Here is a 19,730-nt window from a genome sequence, read left to right as displayed (position 1 = left end):
TTGCTGAGGCTGGCTTTGAACTGGTGATCCTCCTGCCTCAGCCTCCTGAGCCGCTGGGATTACAGGTGTGTGCTGCTGCACCCAGCAATGTTTTTTGTCTGTAAGATTTTTTCCTCAGACTGCCCAGGTAAACACAAACTGTCTCTGCCAAGAAGTCTGAAACAATATGTACCAAATAAAAAAGGAAGAAGTGACTTCATTTTAATAAGTTACTTTTAAATTTAAAACTAGTTTAAATTTGTCAGGCATGGTGGTGCATGCCTGTAATTCTAGTTACTTGGGAGGCTGCACTGCCTCCCAAGTAACTAGAATTACTTTTGGCAGTTTGGCAGAGACACAAACTGTCTCTGCCAAGAAGTCTGAAACAATATGTACCAAATAAAAAAGGAAGAAGTGACTTCATTTTAATAAGTTACTTTTAAATTTAAAACTAGTTTAAATTTGTCAGGCATGGTGGTGCATGCCTGTAATTCTAGTTACTTGGGAGGCTGCACTGCGAGATCCTGTCTCAAAAAGTAAAAAGGGCTGGGGATGTGGCTCTGTGGGTAAGCACCCCTGGGTTCAATCCCAGTAGCCTCCACCAAAGAAAAGAAAAACTTGTTTGAATTTGTTCAGCAACTGCTTTGCTCATCATTCTTTTGGCCTAACTAAATAAAAATAATTTAATGGAATTTTATTTAGAGCTTCTAATTTTCCCACTGGGATTTTGTGCTGTGACTTTATTTTATTTGACAGTGAGTTGGAGATGTCTTTACTGTCCTTCAGGTCTCCTTAAATCTTTTGTAGAAAGAAGAAAAGTACAGTCAAAGATAGAAAATTATTTTATTTTTATGGTGCTGGGGATGAAACCCAGGGCCTTACACATGCCAGGCAAGTACTCTACCACTGAGTTTACTCTCACGCTAAAATAAAAAATAAAAAGGAACGGTGATGCAGCCTCTGTGGCAAATTCCCCTGGGTTCAATTCCTACTGCCCCAAACCCCCCAAATAAAACAAATTTAGAACTTTCTAGAAGAAGATGGAGGACAAAGACTATGTGCCTGATGAAATTCAGAAAATAAATATCATCCTACAAGTACTATTTATATAAATAAGTAACTTAAAAAGACAATAAACCTTACTATATTTCTCTAGTCCTAGGAAGAAGAAACTCCCTAATTTTCAGAAAGTATACGAAAGGCCCTCAATACTTAGAATTATGAATGGAATAAAGAGAAAGGCAATTTCTGGAGATCCTCTTATTTTTAAGAAGTATAAATTTTAACTAGAATTGTCAATCAGTTAATTTAAAAATTATCCAAGAGTCTGGGATTGCAGTGGTAAAGTGTTTGCCTAGCATGTGTGAGGCACTGGGTTTGATTCTTATATGTAAATAAATAAAGGCCCATCAACAACTTAAAAAAAATCCAATGAGAAAATTCTCTTAAAAAGCAAAGTACAATTAAAGGCATTAATAAAACCCTTCAAAGAGCCAGGTGCGGTGGTGCATGCCTGTAATCTCAGTGGCTCCAGAGGCTGAGACAGGAGAATTGCAAGTTCAAAGGCAGCCTCAGCAACAGTGAGGCACTAAGCAATTCACTGAGACCCTGTGTCTAAATCAAATACAAAATAGGGCTGAGGATGTGGCTTGGTGGTTGAGTGACCCAAGTTCAATCCCCAGTACCCCAACGCCCCCAACAAAAAAGACCTTTCAAAGATATCACTGAGGTCTCTTCCTCCTTTGGTATTCTCAAATCACAAACTACTTGAGTACTATGTGTGGCAGACAAACATACTTCTTAGTTATCATACTATCCCTCAGGAAGAGTTTGCTTAGCAGAGCTTCCATATCCTGTATCGCCTATGGCAGGCATGTCAGTCTAAGCTTCAAGATCTCACACTTCCCCAATCTTAACACATCCAGACAGCACTCGAAGGGTGTGTGTAGGGAGGGTAAGATATAAGGTGATACAAACATTTAGTTATTCTGATTCTGATATAAACTGTCCTTCTCCTACCTCCTACTAACCTCTCTCAGTTTGAGATCTAAAAAGCATCTACCAACTGCTATATGGAGATAATGTCAATGTAAGCTAGCCTAGTCTCATACCACTGTGGACAAATGTAGAGACAACAGCCTGGTAATTAATAAATTCTATTACTATTTATTAAAACAGAAGTAAAATTCCAAGGCAATGAAGTAAATGTGCAGTTTAATGCAGTCTCTCTCTCTCTCTATATATATATATATATATTTTTTTTTTTTTTTTTTTTTTTGGGCAGGGTACTAGGGATTGAACTCAGGGGTACTGAATCAGAGCCACATCTCTAGCTTTTTATTTTTTATTCTGAGTCAAAATCTTGCTAAATTGCCAGGGTTGTCCTTGAACTTGCAATCCTCCTGCCTCAGCCTTCCAATTTGCTAGGATTATAGACATGTGCCATCAGGAAGTTCTTTCCACACTCTATTATCAACCCTTCACTAATTACTGGGTATACACAAAATATTAATCACATTATCAGATGGAATGGCCTCATCTAGGCAGCTGGATCTCTATTCCAACAGACACTGTCTTCTTACAAGCTTCAACTCCTGAATGTTGTCAAACTTACCAAGAATCAGTCTTAACAAATGACTTTTAAAACTAAATTTCTCCCCAACTATTAAAAAACAGTAGACTATCTTTACAAATTCAATGAGGATTGAAGAGGAAATCAGGCTGGGCAAGGTGGTTCATGCCTTGAGTAATTCCATATACTTGGGAGACTGAGGTAGGAGGATCACATGTTCAAGGACATCCTCAGCAATTTAGTGAGACCCTGTCTCAAAATTTAAAAATAAAAAAGGCTGGGAATGTAGCTCAGTGGTAGAGTGCCCCTAGGTTCCACCCCTAATACCAGGGGAAATAAATAAATAAGTAAATTTCTTTTTTTAAAAAAGGAAATGAGGTCTTACACGTTCCAAAGTTTCTTTCTTTCTTTTTTCTTTTTTTTGCTTTCTATGTAACAAGTTTTGGGGAAGAGAAATGGGGGTTTGAAATGGCACCCAGTAGCACTCACCCCCTTATTGGCAGCAATGCAGCACTCAGCCAGCCGTAGCCAAAGGCGGGGATTTGCATGATAAACCTGAACAGCTTCAATCAGACACTCAAAGGCAGCAAGAGGCCTTCCAATGTGAAGAAGCTGAATTCCACAGTTATACAGCAACTCATACCTCTTGTTGGTTAGTAACGTACACATGGGTCTTCCTGAAAATTTTTTGCCTAGTTATAAAAATTTGATGAGAATAAATCATTAAAGTAACAGTTACATTGAAAAATATTTACTCCACTACATATTTAAATACTACTATATTTAATATCAATAACCATACTTTGAAATTGCAAGAGCTCTCACCAATGGGAGTCTCCATCCCCAAACCCATAAATATTCTCTAGAATCATCTCAGTTGTCTAAGGGGCAGGGCCAGAGTATCTCCACTTATGTACCAGCTTCTCAGGCAATAATGCTCCAGGGAGACAAAGGTAAGACACAGGAATCACTCTCACTCCTTTGAAGTTATGGTACCTTTCCACATTTTCAGAGCTTATAAGAAGATTCTACTCTTTTTAGATTTTCTGCTTTGTTAATTTTTTTATTATGTGCTATCACTTATTCAACAAATCCTAGTAGTAAAATAACAGCAGGCTGGGTATGGTGGTACCTGCTGTAATTCCAGTAATCTGGGAGGCTGAGGCAGGGAGGATTTCAAGTTCAAGGCCAGCCTCAGTAATTTAGTGAGACTCCATCTCAAAAAATAAAAAGGCCTGGGGATGTGGCTCAATGGTAAAGTGCCCCTGCATTCAATCCCCAGTACTCTGTGTGTGTGTGTGTGTGGGGGGGGGGGGGGGTGGTGAATAGGATCACTTGTTTAAAATACATTTTCCGACATCATTGGAGCTCGGCCGTTGGAATTCCTTCCCAGTGGAATCCATGTTAGCAGGCATGGTTTACCAACACAAAGGAGAGACAACAGAGATACACAAAATTATAAGAGGTTGTGAGGGGAAAGGAGGAGGGAAAAAAGGGAGAGAATTAAACAACAGCAGAGGAGGTAGAGAGGGAAGATGGGAGGGGAGGGGAGGGGAGGGGGGATAGTAGGGGATAGGAATGGTAGCAGAACACAACAGTCACTAATATGCCATTATGTAAAAATGTGAGTGTGTAACCGATGTAATTCTGCAATTTGTATTTGGGAAAAAATGGGAATTCATAACCCAATCGAGTCAAATGTATGAAAGATGATATATCATGAGCTCTGTAATGTTTTGAACAATCAATAAAAAAAAAAAAAAATACATTTTCCGGGGCTGGGGCTGTGGCTCAGTTGCAGAGTGCCTGCCTAGTATGTGTGAGGCACTGAGTTCGATCCTTAGCACCACATAAAAATAAACAAATAAAATAAAAGCATGCTGTCCATCTATAACCACGAAAAAAATTATACATTGTCTATCAATTAAAAAGGTTTTTATTATTTTATGCAGTTGTCAAACGCTTGATTTTAAGCATTTCACATCAAGGATCCATGAAATATGAATATTAAAGGATAAATATCAGGAATTTGCTTAAAGTTGTCAGATATTTCTAATGGTATCACATGTGAAACTCCACAAAGAACCTGTAAATAAAGCTAGTTTGGAACTGTCAAGAAAACTAATTTTAGTGGGGTGTAGTGTGGCACACCTGTAATCCCAGGAGATGGAAACAGGAGGATCCTAAATTTGAGTGCAGCCTAGGCAATTTAGATCCTATGTCAAAGATAAGATTAAAAAAAGAAAAAAAGAAAAAAGAAAAGGTCTGAGGATGTAGCTCAGTGGTTGAGGGATTGCCTAGCATGCCTGAGGTAACAGGTTCAATCCCCTGTATTGTAAAAAACAAACAGAAAAAAAATTAATTTTGACTAAACAGATATGGTTCATATTACCATGCCACATTACAGATTTTATATTCCATGAAAAACTGCATGTAGCTTAGGTTTTTTTTCTCTTTCTTTTTGTGGTACTAGGGATAGAACCCAGGGACAGTCTATTGCTGCTGAGCTACATCCTCAGTGCCTCTGCCCCATGCTACTTTTTTATTTTTAGAGAAGGTCTCACTAAGTTGCCTCAGCCTCCTCAGTAGCTGGGATTATGGGCCTATGTCACTGTGCCCAGCTTGAAACAATTCTTTTAATCATTCAAAATTACTTCAGACATCAAGGATCCATATAATATACTTAATATTCATATTACATGGAACCTTGATGTGAAATGCTTTGTTATTCAAAGTAGCAGTATTTACGAAAAATCCCCAGAGCTTGTTGGGCAGAATCAGTGTTACTTGTATGTAGGTCTACATAGCATATATTTTGACCAGATACTGGTCAAAAATCAGTAGTTAAATATGAAATGTTCCCCAGTGCTGGGCTTACCTGGATCAGTGCTACCTGCACTGAGTTGTGCACAGACATTGTCATTTTCCTGAAGAGCCTTCTTAAAGTAGAAAATTCCCAAATTGTGCTTGCTCATGGCAAAATGGATGCAACCAAGATTATTCCAGAACATGCATCTCAAGCATTCACCTAAGAAACATACAAATAAACCTGTCTACAGAAAATATTTTACTCTTAATGTCTCTCATGAAAGAAGCAGACTCATGGAGTATAAGTTAATTTTGCAATTTCATATTTAAAACTCAGAAAATATCTGAAAAAAATTTAAATTCTATTTTTCTTTTCTTAGTACCAGGGATTGAACCCAGAGTTGCTTTACCACTGAGCTACATCCTGGCTCATTTTAATTTTTATTTTGAGACAGGTTCTCCCTAAGTTGCTTAGGGCCTGAATAAAATGCTGAGGCTGATCTTGAACCTACAATCTTCCTGCTTCAGCCTTTCAGGTTGCTTAGGATTACAGGCATGTAGTACTGTGCCCAGCTTCTATGTTATTTTAATAAAATTTATTTGATTCTCTTCAAATAAACACGAGCGTGGATGACCATCTTCTCACATGTTTGGTGGGCATTCACATTTCTTCACCTATACTATCTTATCTTGTCTTTTATCTGGTTTAAAATTTTAGTTACAGGGCTGGGGTTGTGGCTCAGTGATAGAGTGTTTGCCTAGCATGTGTGAGGCCTTGGGTTCGATCCTCAGCACTGCATAAAAATAAATAAATAAAATAAAGGGGCTGGGGATGTGGCTCAAGCGGTAGCACGCTCGCCTGGGATGCGTGCGGCCCGGGTTCGATCCTCAGCACCACATACAAAGATGTTATGTCCGCCAAAAACTAACTAAATAAATATTAAAAATTCTCTCTCTCTTTCTCCTCTAAGAAAAAAATTTAAAATAAATAAATAAATAAATAAAATAAAGGTATTGTGTTCAACTACAACTAAAAAAAAAAATTTATTAGACGTTTTTCCTATTGCTTACCAGGTGAACTTGCATGTTATAGACACATTCTGTCACATCTGTTTCAAATATTCTTGCCCACTTCTATTTGTAATGTTTTGTGACTTGGTTCAATATATATATGTTTGGTTTTGATCATAAAAATGTTTTAACATTTTATGTGGTCAAAATCTTAATCTTTTTTAAACTCTATATTTCTTAATTAAGCGTTCCCCACCACAAAATTAAACTACTCATCAGAGTTTTCTTTTTTTATAATTATACAATTATTTTTAAAATCTAATTAATTTTATTTATATGATAGCAGAATGCATTACAATTCTTATTACACCTATAGAACACATTTTTTCATATATCTGGTTGTATACAAAGTATATTCACACTCATCAGAGTTTTCTTTTGCTGTTTTTATATTTTAATTCTTCATCTCAACATATTTTACTTTGGTGTAATGAAAGTAATCCAAGTTTTAGTTTTCTTTTTCTAAATGGCTCCCCAAACATTCTAAGATAATTTGCTGAACAGTCCATACTTTTTTTTTTTTTTAATATTTATTTTTCAGTTTTCGGTGGACATAACATCTTTATTTTATGTGGTCTGAGGAACCCAGCGCCCCACGCATGCCAGGCGAGTGCGTTACCACTTGAGCCACATCCCCAGCCCCAGTCCATACTTTAATCATATATCTGATTAGAATGAAAAAATTCATAATTAGGACATTTATTAGTTAACAGTAAAAACTAAAGGCTGTTTTCTGGTATAGTTTTAAATTAAGAAATAACAATGTTTTAAAAGAGAAAAGGAAGCCAAGCTTAGTGGTGCATGCCTTAATCCCAGCGGCTCAGTTTGGGAGGCTGAGACAGGAGGATCTTATGTTCAAGGCCAGTTTCAGTAATTTAGAAAGGCCCCAAACAATTTAGCCAGACCTTGTCTCAAAATAAAACACAAGCCAGGTGTGGTGGCACACACCTGTAATCCCAGTGGTTTGGGAAGCTGAGACAGGAGAATCAAGAGTTCAAAGCCAACCTCAGCAAAAGCGAGGCACTAAGCAAATCAGTAAGACCCCGTCTCTAAATAAAATACAAAATAGGGCTGGGGATGTAATTTAATAGTTGAGTGCCCCTGAAAAGGGTAGGGTGGTGGCAGCTGGAAATTTAGCTCATGGTAGAATATGCCCTTATTAGCCGACTTGAGGTCTGATTCTCAGCATTGAAAAAAAAGGGAAAGAAAAACGAAGCTTAGAAAAAGTAGGAGAGTGGAGTTGTGGCTTAGCGGTAGAGCGCTCGCTAGCATGTGTGAGGCACTGAGTTTGCTCTTTAGCACCACATGAAAATAAATAAAATAAACGTATTAAAAAAGAAAAGGAAAAGTAGGAGATTGCTTCTGGGTAAGTAGCATTGTGTACAATTTAAGAAAAATCTTGTTTTCTAAATATTCATGCTTTATCAGTAGCAAAAAATGTTTGTATATAGGAAGCAAATTAAAGATTTCAAAATATCAATAGAGGGCTGGGACTGTGGCTCAGTGGTAGAGAGCTTGCCTAGCATGTGTGAGTCTGGATTCTCAGCATCACATCTAAATAAATGAATAAAATAAAGGTCCATCAAAATCTAAAAAAAATCAATACACAAAATACATGTATAACTATACAAAAATCTATTCCATTAAATCACCATAAACTGTTGACTAGTTAACTATACACCTAATCCTGATTCCATTTATGTATGTATGCATGTATGTATGTATTTACTGTATGGAGGATTAAAACCAGGGCTGCTCCACTACTGAGCTACATTCCCAGCCCTTTTTATTTATTTTGAGACAGAGTTTTGCTGAACTGCCCAGGTTGTCTTTGAACTTGTGATCCTCCTGCCTTGGCATCCTGAGTCGCTAGAATTACAGGTGTGCACAACCAGGCCTGGCCCTAAGCCTTTTAAAATTTTATTTTAAGACAGGGTCTTATTAAATTATCCAAGCTGGCCTCAAACTTATGATCTTACTGTCTTGGTCTCCCCAGAAGTGAGAATCATCGGTGTGTGCCACCATGCCTGGCTCCCATGTGTTATTTCTAAGCCAGTATTAAAAAACAAAATAAAAGAGCAAGTGAAGTTAAAGAAAAGTAAAGAAATAATGAGTCTTCTTCTGAAATAGAAGCAAGCCATAAACTAAAACTCCTGCAGCAGAAATAGTAAAAAAAATTTTCATTTTAAAAATTAGCAAAAAGGGCTGGGATGTGGCTCAAGAAATAGCGCGCTTGCCTGGCATGCGCGGGGTGCTGGGTTCGATCCTCAGCACCACATGAAAATAAAATAAAGATGTGTCCACCGAAAACTAAAAAATAAATATTTAAAATTCTCTCTCTTAAAAAAAAAAAAAAAATTAGCAAAAGGCTGGGGTGTGGTGGCGAGGCCTGTAATCCCAGCGGCTTGGGAGGCTGAGACAGGAGAAGTTCAAAGCCATCCTCAGCAACTGCAAGGCACTAAGCAACTCAATGAAACCCTGTCTCTAAATATAATACAAAATAGGTCTGGGGATGTGGCTCAGTGGTTGAGTGCCCTTGAGTTTAATCCCTGGTACCAAAGAAAAAAAAAAAGAACATTCCAAGGGAAACAAAAAGCAACAGGGGGTATAAGAGTCAGGAAAAAATACTAAAATTTTGCAATTTTATTTTACCTGTTTTCATGAATCCTGGATGCTCAGCGATGTTTGAACTATTTAATAATTTCACAGCTTTCCGATAATTGCCCCGTAAGTACTCAAAATTGCTTTTAAGAAATAGGGAGGGTGCAGACTGTAAAGCAAATACAAAAATTATTCAAAATTTGTTTTCAGATACGTAATGCAAGATCATAGTTATATTATAAAGGTATGTGCTCAAGATTATATATAAATTGGTTAGGACATGGTCAAAGAAAAGTATTTTTTTCTTTTCCCAGTACTGAGGATTAAACACAGGGCATGCTGTGCAAGTGCTCTACACTGAGATACATTCAGAGCCCCACAAAACAGTATATAGTCTCTTAAATTTTTCACTGCTCTCTCAATCTAAGAAATTGAAACCTGTCAGAAAGAAACACTTTGTAAATAGGATAACTAAATGTCTACTTAAAAGTGTAAAAAGGATGATTAAGGGTCTACCTTAACAAATTAATACAACATATATGCATTAGAATTCAGTCTATATGGTTGGGGTATATATATATATATAACTCAACGGTAGAGTGACTTGCTTGCTTGAGGCCCTCGGTTCAATCCCCAGCATTGGAAGAACAAAAGAGAAAAAGGAATTCAGTATATAGCTGGGCATAGTGGTACTTACCTGTACTCCCACCTACTGAGGCAGAAGGATTGCAAGTTCAAGGACAGCCTGGGTAATTCAGTGAGACTTTGTCTCAAAATGAAAAATAAAAAGGGAAGACTGGGGATGTGGCTCAGGGGTAGTGTGTTTGCCCGGCATGCATGAGGCCCTGGAATCTCCAGCACAGCAAAATAAATAATTAAAAGGTTTGGGTATGTAGCTTAATGATGGAGTACCTATGGATTAAATACCCAGTGTCACCAAAGGGGGAGGGGAGGAGAATACAGTCTATAAAGTATCAATTGACTGTTTTCGTCTACTATGCTAATAATTGGAAATCAATTTTAAGTTTTTAATTTTTTTAGAGACTGGGTCTCACTATTTTGCCTAGGCTGACCTTGAACCTGTAGGCTCAAGTAACCCTTCTCAAGCATCATCTCCACTGGCTTAACCAGAAGCCAAAGACAGAACAAACTAGATCTTCCATTTTAATGATTAGTAAAGCATTTAGTGAGTTTCCTCATTTCTTAAGATACAAATATGCCTTTTAAATACTTTTCCAAATGAAAAAAAAAAAGTTATTCGATACATGGAAGAATTTTCTGATGGAAGGCTTTGTTTGTAAACAATATAATTCTGCTGTTCCAAAGATCATATTTTGGATTGCATATCATCTCTCACTTTTAAGATTTCTCATGGTGGCAGGTCCCCTAAATAGTACTTCTTTGGAGCCTAAAAGCATGCAAAGATTTGAACACCCATCTATGAAGACATCTGTAATCCTTATTATTATTTATTCACTTTAGCTTGGAAACAGGCTTTCCTGGGCTGGGGCTGTAGCTTAGTGGTAGAGCACTTGCCTTGCATGTGCAAGGCATCGGGTATGAACCTCAGCACCACATAAAAATAAATAAATAAAATAAAGATATTGTGTCCATCTACAACTAAAAAAAAATATATTAAAAAAGAGAAAGAAATAGGCTTTCCTTCTAAAATCCTTAAAAATCCTACTTCTTCCTCTGATCTGCTTCCTGTACACCCAAGAGTTCTGTTCACTAAGGAAACAAGTCTTTTCTTTTTTATTCTGCCATTTGATGTTTATTATTATTTTATTATTAGTTTATTATTCAAATCTCAGGTTTATGTACAGAAAGCATGAGCACTAATAAATAAAAAAACAGACCTAAAACGGCTGGCTGCTATGGTCAGCAGGTTACATGTGGCAATGGCCCTCTTAGCATTATATGGGCTGGTGCCCTCTGGTGACCCTCCGGTATTATGAGGCACATCCACCATTATGAGGCACATCGACCTTAGCAGCATGTGACTCCTTCCTCATCCACCTGGTTTTGTTAACTGCTCTGGAAGAGTTTGGGGCAGAGCCCCTGGTCCTGTCCCAGAGGTACAGAATTTCCAGGGGTGAAAACGGTTTTCAAAGCTTATTCTAGGTGGCAGCACTTCTTCCTAACATTTTCCCAGATTCAGGTATAACTACTGTACTGCATTCCAATTATTTATTTTCATTGTCTCTCTACTATGACTATAGCTTCCTTTATGACAGGGTTATGCCTTTTATCAAAAATAAAGATTAAATACAAAGAAAGTTTGATAATGGCTGGCTAGCTAGCTATTTAGGATTTCCCTTCTTAACCTTCAATTGTTCTACAATACTTGTCCTCACAATTTATAATTTATGGATATATTGAGTATATCCCAGGGGCCTGCCATTAGGCAGGATTCTGCCTGAGATTTCAAACTGTATCTTCTCTGGCTTTTTCAGTTGTAAATTTACAGTTTTCTTAAAAACATTAAGATTGGTTACAGTTTTGTTTCTTTTCTACACCACCTTAAAAATTGTTTTTTAGTAGAGTAATATGGTGAGGAGAATAGAAGAAAGGAGTAACTAAAGCTCAAATATTCTAGTATAAGTCAAAAATGTAAGGTATCATTCAAGCCAAAACTCATTTGGAAGGGACAGGTTTTCATTATAACTTGACTGCTAAATCTTTAATAAAGGTTTCGACTATAAAACTAAAAATTCTAGCGGGGCACAGTGGTATACACCTGTAATCCAGTGGCTTGGGAGGCCGAGGTAGGAGGATCATAAGTTCAAAGCTAGCCTTAGCAATTTAGCAAGGCTCTAAGCAACTTAGCAAGACCCTGTCTCAAAATAAAATATGAAAAGGGCTGGGGAGGTTGGGCGCAGTGGCACACACCTGTAATCCCAACAGCTCAAGAGGTTGAGGTGCAAAAGTAACTTAGTGCAACTAAATAAAGTTCAAAAAAAAAGGGCTGAGGATACGGCTCTTTGGTCAAGTGGCCCCAAGTTCAATCCCTAGTATCCACCCTCCGAAAAAGGGCTGGGATGTGGCTCAGTGGTTAAGTGCCACTGGGTTTGATATGTGATACCACAAACAAAACACCCAGCAACAACAACAACAAAGAAAAAATAAACAAAAAACACAAATGCCTAATATTAGCAAAATGTTTAAGTAAATTGTGATAAACCATTCACTGAATACTAGGCAGCTATTTTATTTTTTTAAACATTTATTTTTTAGTTGTAGTTGGACACAACACCTTTATTTTATTTATTTATGTGGTGCTGAGGATCAAACCCAGGGCCTCGCACGTGCTAGGCGAGTGATCTATTACTGAGTCACAACCCCAGCCCTAGGCAGCTATTTTAAATGGAGGTTTTGAAAGCTACACACAAAGGGAAAATACTCGTTATAATTTATTTTTAGCAGAACTGGGGATTAAACCAGGAGCCTTGCACATGCAAGACAAGTTTTCTACTACTGTTATACACCCTCCTGCCACCCAAGTTCGTTCGTTCATTCATTTATTTTGTGGTACTGGGGACTGAATATTACCTGTCACGGAGCTACACCTCCATCCCTTTTTACTTTTTGAGACAGAGTCTCATTGAGCTGGCCTTGAATTTGCAATCCTCCTATCTCACTCAACCTCCAGAGTTGCTGGGATAACAGGTATGCACCACCATGCCTGGCTCAAACTGTTATAATTTTTCGGAGGGGTGACGGTGGGGGTGGGGGGAATACAGGGGATTGAACTCAGGGACACCAACTGAGCCACATCCCCAGCCCTATTTTGTCTTTTATTTAGAGACAGGGTCTCACTGAGTTGCTGAGGCTGGCTTTGAACTTGTAATCCTCCTGAGCCACTGGGATTACAGGTGTGTGCCACTGCACCCAGCAAACTGTTATATAATTTTAAGTGAAAAATATATTAAACTATGCATACACTATAATTGTTACCTCCCAACTCTATAATATCAAGGTTTATATCTGATAGTCTACTTAATAGACCAAGATAAATTACTGATTTGGTGCAAGTTTGAATTTGGTTCTTACGCATGCTAAGCATGTCCTTTACCATTGAGCTATACATCCAACACAAAATAAATTATTTAAAACTGATAATTATGCAGTCTAAATAAGAATGCCAAAAACTGAAAAAAGTCCAAAAGAAACTTACATTTCCAGCTGTGTTCATGACTGATTTGATTTCCCTTTTGCATGCCTTCAAGGACTTCATTTGGATATAAGCTCTTACTTTGTACTGTCAAAGAAAAATGATACTATTGAAGAACTAAGAATAATTCACATGTGCTAAAGTTTTACTTTCTAGTTAAGGAAATTAAAATTAATTTTATTAAAATTAAAATAAATATTTATTTATTTATTCATTTATTTACAATATAGTTATACCAGTTACTTGCAATGACAAGTTTAAATTTTTCGTAAGTATTCTATTTTAATCGAACTCTTGGAATATACTCCAAAACACTAAAAATATGATAAAATAAAATTTATACTTGAGTTCCAAGCAAAAATCTTACAAGTTAAAAAAAATTTTTTTAGTTGTAGATGGACACAATATCTGTATTTATTTATTTATATGTGGTGCTGAGGACTGAACCCAGTACCTCAAGCATGTGAGACAAGTGCTCTACCACTGAGCTCAAGCCCGGGCCCCAAAAATCTTATGAATTCTTATCTGCAGTTAATTAATAGTGACTTTTAAAATTCCACAAATTAATTTTATCATCCAGTATATTTCCAGATCATATATCTCAAATTTTTGTAGAATAATACTATCATCTAAAGCAAAATGTATTTGGAAGGATAAATGTACTTCTAAACTAACTTTTCAAAGCCAAATAAATATATGCGCATTGAGTTATACACTGCTTTTAGTGGTTTTTCACACTGTTTCATTATTTACAAAAAGAAAATAAAGAAGAAGTATCCTTTAAAATTTACCCTACCTGATGTATCTTTGATTTTGCGGCTTCTATCAGAGCTCCACTTTCAGCTTTATGATTAGATCCATCTTTGTTGGTATTATTACCAGTCTGCAGGACGATGAAACAAAGTTAATCAAAATTAAATATTTTTGATCATAACTAACTAAATTCCAAGTGAGTTAACATAAACATCTAGAAAGTATTTTAAAAATGAAGCCAAGTGTGGTGGCTTACGGGCTGTAATCCTAGCGATTCAGGAGGCTGAAGCAGGAAGATCACGAGTTTGAGAACAGCCTCAGCAACTTATTGAAATCCTGTCTCAAAATAAAAAATAAAAAGGCTGGGGGTGTAACTCACTGGTGAAATACCCAGGACCCCCTACCCATCTCCCCCCTTCCCCCCAAAAGGCAAAACCCCAGGTCCCACTCCCAAAAGATTCAAGTTCAGTAGTCTGAAATGCACCAAAAAACTACTTAGGAGAAGCTCACAGTTGAGCATAATAATGAACTCTTTTTAAAAAGCTCGGGTAGTATCAGTGATGCATGCCTATAATCCCAGAAACCAAGGAGGTTGAGGCAGAAGGATTGCAAATTTGAGATGAGTCCCAACAACTAAATGTGACAGTTTCAAAATAAAAAATAAAAAGAGTTGTGGATGTAGCTCAATGGTAAAGGGCCTAAGTACACTGAGTTAAATCCCCAAAGCATGGTTATTATCCAGGCTATTTTTCTAAAATCAAGATCATATCACTTCCTTCTTAGAAACTCTCTGCTATAGACACTGCCAACACCACCAAATCCTAACTTGCAAGAAAAGTGTTCAAAGTTCTTCAGGCTATGACCCATACTTACTATCCATCTCTACTCTTGCTGCTTTCCATTACATTTCTCAGGGACTACTCAATTTATTATCAGAAATTTCTGTAGCACACCAGATATAATTTTTGTGCTGTTTTTCCTGCCAGAATTGTTATCTTGCTTTGCCCCTACTGTTTCATCTGTCAGATCATTCAAGGTCCAAATCAAACATCTGAACGTCTCTGAAACATTCCCTAATCTCCTTCCTCCCTGTTCATCAATTGATGTTACTCAATCTATGTCTCCCTACCCAAGATCCTTGAGAGTAAGAACTGCAGTGGTTCCGTTTTTGTCACTCTAGTACATAGAAGAACATGGAAGCATATGCTGAACTAAATTATATTTTAGCAAATATTATAAGTACTGACCATAAAATGAAATATTTTGACTACACAATATTTAGGAATGTTTATGATTACACAACTGAAACCCCTTATATACACACATAAGTTGTAATAAGCAAAACATGCTAGATATTTATTTTTAAACCACAAGAACTGATACAGGCAGAAAGGTACTGACCATACCTTGTTTGTTTCCTACAAACACTTAAAAACAAAACAAAACAAAACAAACAAACAAACAAAAAAACCCAACAAGGGGTAGAAACAGAAACACAAAAAAGAGCTGCTCCTTTAAAAGCAGCTACACAAACAAAAGAAATACAAGACCAGGATCTACCCCCAACCCGCTACTGAGCTATATCCCTAGCCCTTTACAGTTTTGTTTTGAGACGGTCAAAATTGCTGAAGTTGGCCTTGAACTGTGATACTCCTGTCTTAGTCTCCAGAGTTCTGGGATTACAGGCATGTGCCACAGGGCCCAGGAGGATATATATTTTTTCTTTTTCTATATTTTGTACATAAAAGTGGAATTCATTGTTATATATTCATTCATGCACACAATATAACAATATGATTTGGCAAATATCATTCCACAGTATTTCCCCTTTTCTTCCCCTCCTTCCTCCCCCTAGAGCCTTTTCTTTACTGATCTTCCTTTGATTCTCCCCCACTGAAGTCTCTCTGCAGAACATGGAAAAGCTTAATTTAAAGAAATGTATGTTCTTTGTGAAGAACTTAAATAATGAAATTTTTCTCTAATGATAGCTACACTGTTTATTCAGATTATGAAGATTTTGTTTTTGAGATGGGATCTGGCTGTGTTGCACAGGCTGACTCGTGGGCTCAAGTGGTCCTCCCACCTCAGCATCTCAAGTAGTTGACAGTACTGGCATACTTCACAATGCCCAACTTCAGATTATGGATTAATTCATTGTCTCAATTATTTTTGTTTGTTTGTGGTACTGGGGAATTGAACCCAAGAGTGCTTTACTACTGAGAAACTCCCTACTCCTTTTTGATTTCTTCTGAGACTGGGTCTTGCTAAGTTGTCCAAGCTGGCCTTAAACTTGTGATTCTTCGGTCTCCTGAGTGCCTGGAATTGTAGGCATGTGCCACTTGCCCAGTTCATGCTCAATATTCATCCTTAGTTAGTAGAGAAATACAAATCAAAACTATAAGACACCACTTTGCACCCACTAAGATGGTTAATTTTTTTTTTAAAGATACATTAAGTGGGGGCTGGGGCTGTGGTTCAGTGGTAGAGTGCTCACCTAACATGTATGAGGCACTGGGTTTCATCCTAAGTACCACATAAAAAAACAAACAAAATAAAGGTATTGTGTCCATCCATAACTAAAAATGAAATTCTTAAAAATAAAAAAAGATACATTAAGTGTTGGCAAGAATATGGAAAAATCATAATTCTCATGAATCACTGGTGGGAATATAACACAGTGTAGCCACTTTGAAAAGTCGGGTAGTTTTCCTAAGGCTACATATAGTCACTATATGACCCAGTGATTCTACCTCTAAATATATACCTCAAAGAACTGAAAATACACGTTCACACAAAAATTTATGTATGTTCACAGTAGCATTATTTTTAGCAAAAAGTGGGAAGCAACCCAAATATACATAAACTGATGAATAATTTTTTAAAAATGTGGAACATTCATATGGAATAAAAAGGAATAAAGCACATGCTATGACACAGGGGAAGTTTGAAAACATAGTAAGTGAAAAGAACTCAGTCATGAAACACCACATATTACAGGGTTCCATTAATATCTAATGTCTAGTCCTAAGCAAATTCAGAGAGACAGGAAATACAGGAAATAGAGTTGTGGTTGCCAGAGCTGTGAGGAGGCGGAAATGGAGTGACTGATAATGAATACAGGTTTTCTTTTTCAGGTGATGAAAATGTTCAGATTAGTGATAATAAAACACTGAACTTTAAAATGGTAGTTTACTGTGTCTGGACAATGGGAACCTTAAAAAAAAAAAAAGGCAGTTTATGTAATTTACATCTCAATAAAGCTATTACGATAATATTTCAAAACCATATATAATCATACTTTTAAATTTTAGTCTGATTATCTCAGAACACTCACCTCATTCTTCCCATTTTTGTTATTGTTACCCTGTGAAATCATTTTTTCTAGGACGGCAAGAAGATGCAATGCTTTCTCAGCCTGGTAAGTTAAAATGTATAGGTCTACAAGCAAAAAACACACTGCTTGGGCAAATTTTTCTTCTGGTGGGGAAAGAAAACAAACAAGAAAAGTCAAGTTGAAATCCAAAGGGAAGCACACATCTCAGACCACCCTCCAAAATAGGATACAAAGCTCTAAAGAGTAAAACCCTAATCTTTATTTACCCAAGTGAATGCACTTCACCCACAGTCATGAATGAAAGCAATTTGCTATAGCAGCAATGCCATTCTATCAGGCATCTCAAGGCTTCTCACTTCAGGGATTTAGGGACTGTATCTTCTTTGGTAAAGTATTCACTAAACACCAGCAGATGTAATGAAGAATATTATTACTTCAGGTGAGAAGAAATCCAAATTTCAGTACCTGTTCTGCTAATTGTTCAACTTTTTAGATCTCAGCTGGCTGGCTTACAAAATGGGAGAATACCTGCAAGAAGTCAAGGATCTCTTGAATTTCCTTTTTTATTTTTTGGTATTAGGGATTGAATGGAGCTTTATCACTGTGCTACATTTCCAGCCCTTTATAAAAGTTTTTGAATTAGTTGCTGAGGCTGGCCTTGAACTTGTGATCCTCCTGCTCAGCCTCATGAACTGATGGCATCACAGGTGTGCACCACTGTTGCCCAGTTTTCAAATCCCTTTTAACTAAAAAGGTCTATGACTCTTATGAAATGGATTTCTTTTCTTAGAAATGGAAAAAAAGAAACAATTGCTTGCAGAAATAAAGGATGCAAGGTGTGAACTGCAGTATATTAGAAAACAGACTGCCAAGAGGAAAATATAAAAACAAGCCTTCAAAGGAAGGATATAAAGAAGACAGAAAAGATAACTTGGTGTGACACAAAACTATTTTATTTTCCTTTCCAAAAAAGGAAATAAAAGGGAAATGTAAAGTCTAAAAGATAGCTGCTATAATCAAGAGCAGAAAAATTCAAAAGCCTTTAAAGAATGAAATCCATTTAAAATTTGAAATTAACATCTCCAAGGATTCCTCAGCGCATCTAAGACAGAAGATGTATTACCTAGTTTACAATGCTTTACAGCTCTGCCCTGACTACTACCCCTACTCCTGCCTTTTCTTGTGATACTAGTGCTCCTGGCTACTTCTATCTTTATTTTCTATGGGTTCTCCTCACTTAAGCTCCAGTCACAATAGCCTCTCTGCTGTCTTTTTACCATCACTCACCTCATGTCCTCTGGCTGAAATGCTTTCCTCCTCAAGAATTGCATGAGTCACCTTTCTTTATTCAGATTTCTTTTCAAATACTGACTTATTCCAGAAACTGTCTGATTACCTTATCTAAAATCAAACATCTCTAAACTCTTACCCAATTTTAGCTTTACTTCACAAAGCATCCCAACTACCTCACTCTGTGTGTGTGTGTGTGTGTGTGTGTGTATGTATTCTATTGCTTTTTCTATCATTACAAATTAAGCTTAATGAGGGTAAAGACTTTTCCAATTTTGCTCATGGCAATATCCCCAGATCCCAGAACGTTGTCTGTCCCATTGCATTGGGTCGTGTGCACGATAAATATACTATATGAAATATCGGAATAGGACCAGGGTGTGGTGGGAGGTGCTTGCAATCACAGCAACTAAAGAGGCTGAGGCAGAAGGATTGTAAATTCAAGGCCATCCTCAGTAACTTAGCAAAATAAAAAAGAAAGGGCTGGAAATTTAGCTCAGTGGTACAATACCCCTGGGTTCAATCTCTAGTACCACCAAAATAAACAAACAAACAAACAAATAAAAAAATAGAAAATGAGTAGATATAATTCCAATTTTTGATATTCTGGAAAAGGTCAAACTATAGAGATGGCAGATGATACAAAAATGAGCAATGGCGGGATGTGTGTGTGAATGAGAACACAAAGAACTTTCAGAACAGTAAAAACATGTTAAGTAATACTATAATGGATACATTTATCCAAACCCACAGAATGTATAGCACTAGGAGTGAACCCTAAGGTAAACTATGGACTTTGTGTGATTATGATGTGTCTACCTGCTGGGAGCCATCAGCCAAGTAGGTATGACAAATTCCTTGCCAGCTTACTCCCATGCTGTCTAGTGGAAGGACTTCTGAAAGGTGACCTTGCTCAAGGACCAGGGCAGGATCCGTGTTTAGGGTGTTCCCCCTTTAGAATAGGGCGGTTTAGCATAATAGGAGATTAGGGTGTTCCCCCTTTAGAATAGGGCAGTTTAGCATAATAGGAGATTAGGGTGTTCCCTCTTTAGAATAGGGCATATCCTGCTGCTGAGTTCCTCTTGAGTGCTTAGGGTCAGACAGTATATTTTGGGAGACAGAAGCCCATGAGAAGTGGATTTGGGCAG

General features: G+C 37.2%; 1 protein-coding gene across 3 annotated transcripts in view; it reads right to left on the bottom strand.

Annotated features, from left to right (window-relative positions):
* Positions 1–19,730, bottom strand: part of Cnot10 (CCR4-NOT transcription complex subunit 10) — a 65,161-nt gene that overhangs the window by 31,350 nt on the left and 14,081 nt on the right. For 2 of the 3 annotated variants that reach the window (XM_076868819.1, XM_076868828.1), the window contains exons 5-10: positions 17,293–17,435; positions 14,002–14,088; positions 13,209–13,292; positions 9,083–9,200; positions 5,430–5,579; positions 3,041–3,243 (exon numbers count right to left, since the gene is read on the bottom strand). In XM_076868819.1, coding sequence (XP_076724934.1) covers positions 3,041–3,243; positions 5,430–5,579; positions 9,083–9,200; positions 13,209–13,292; positions 14,002–14,088; positions 17,293–17,435 — 785 coding nt within the window. The remainder of the gene's footprint in view (positions 1–3,040; positions 3,244–5,429; positions 5,580–9,082; positions 9,201–13,208; positions 13,293–14,001; positions 14,089–17,292; positions 17,436–19,730) is intronic. The other variant, XM_076868838.1, reaches the window with a different exon arrangement.

Source organism: Callospermophilus lateralis, chromosome 1 (genome assembly GCF_048772815.1).
Source record: "Callospermophilus lateralis isolate mCalLat2 chromosome 1, mCalLat2.hap1, whole genome shotgun sequence".
In the NCBI taxonomy this organism is placed as follows: Eukaryota; Metazoa; Chordata; class Mammalia; order Rodentia; family Sciuridae; genus Callospermophilus; species Callospermophilus lateralis.
This window is presented reverse-complemented; position numbering and strand designations above follow the sequence as displayed.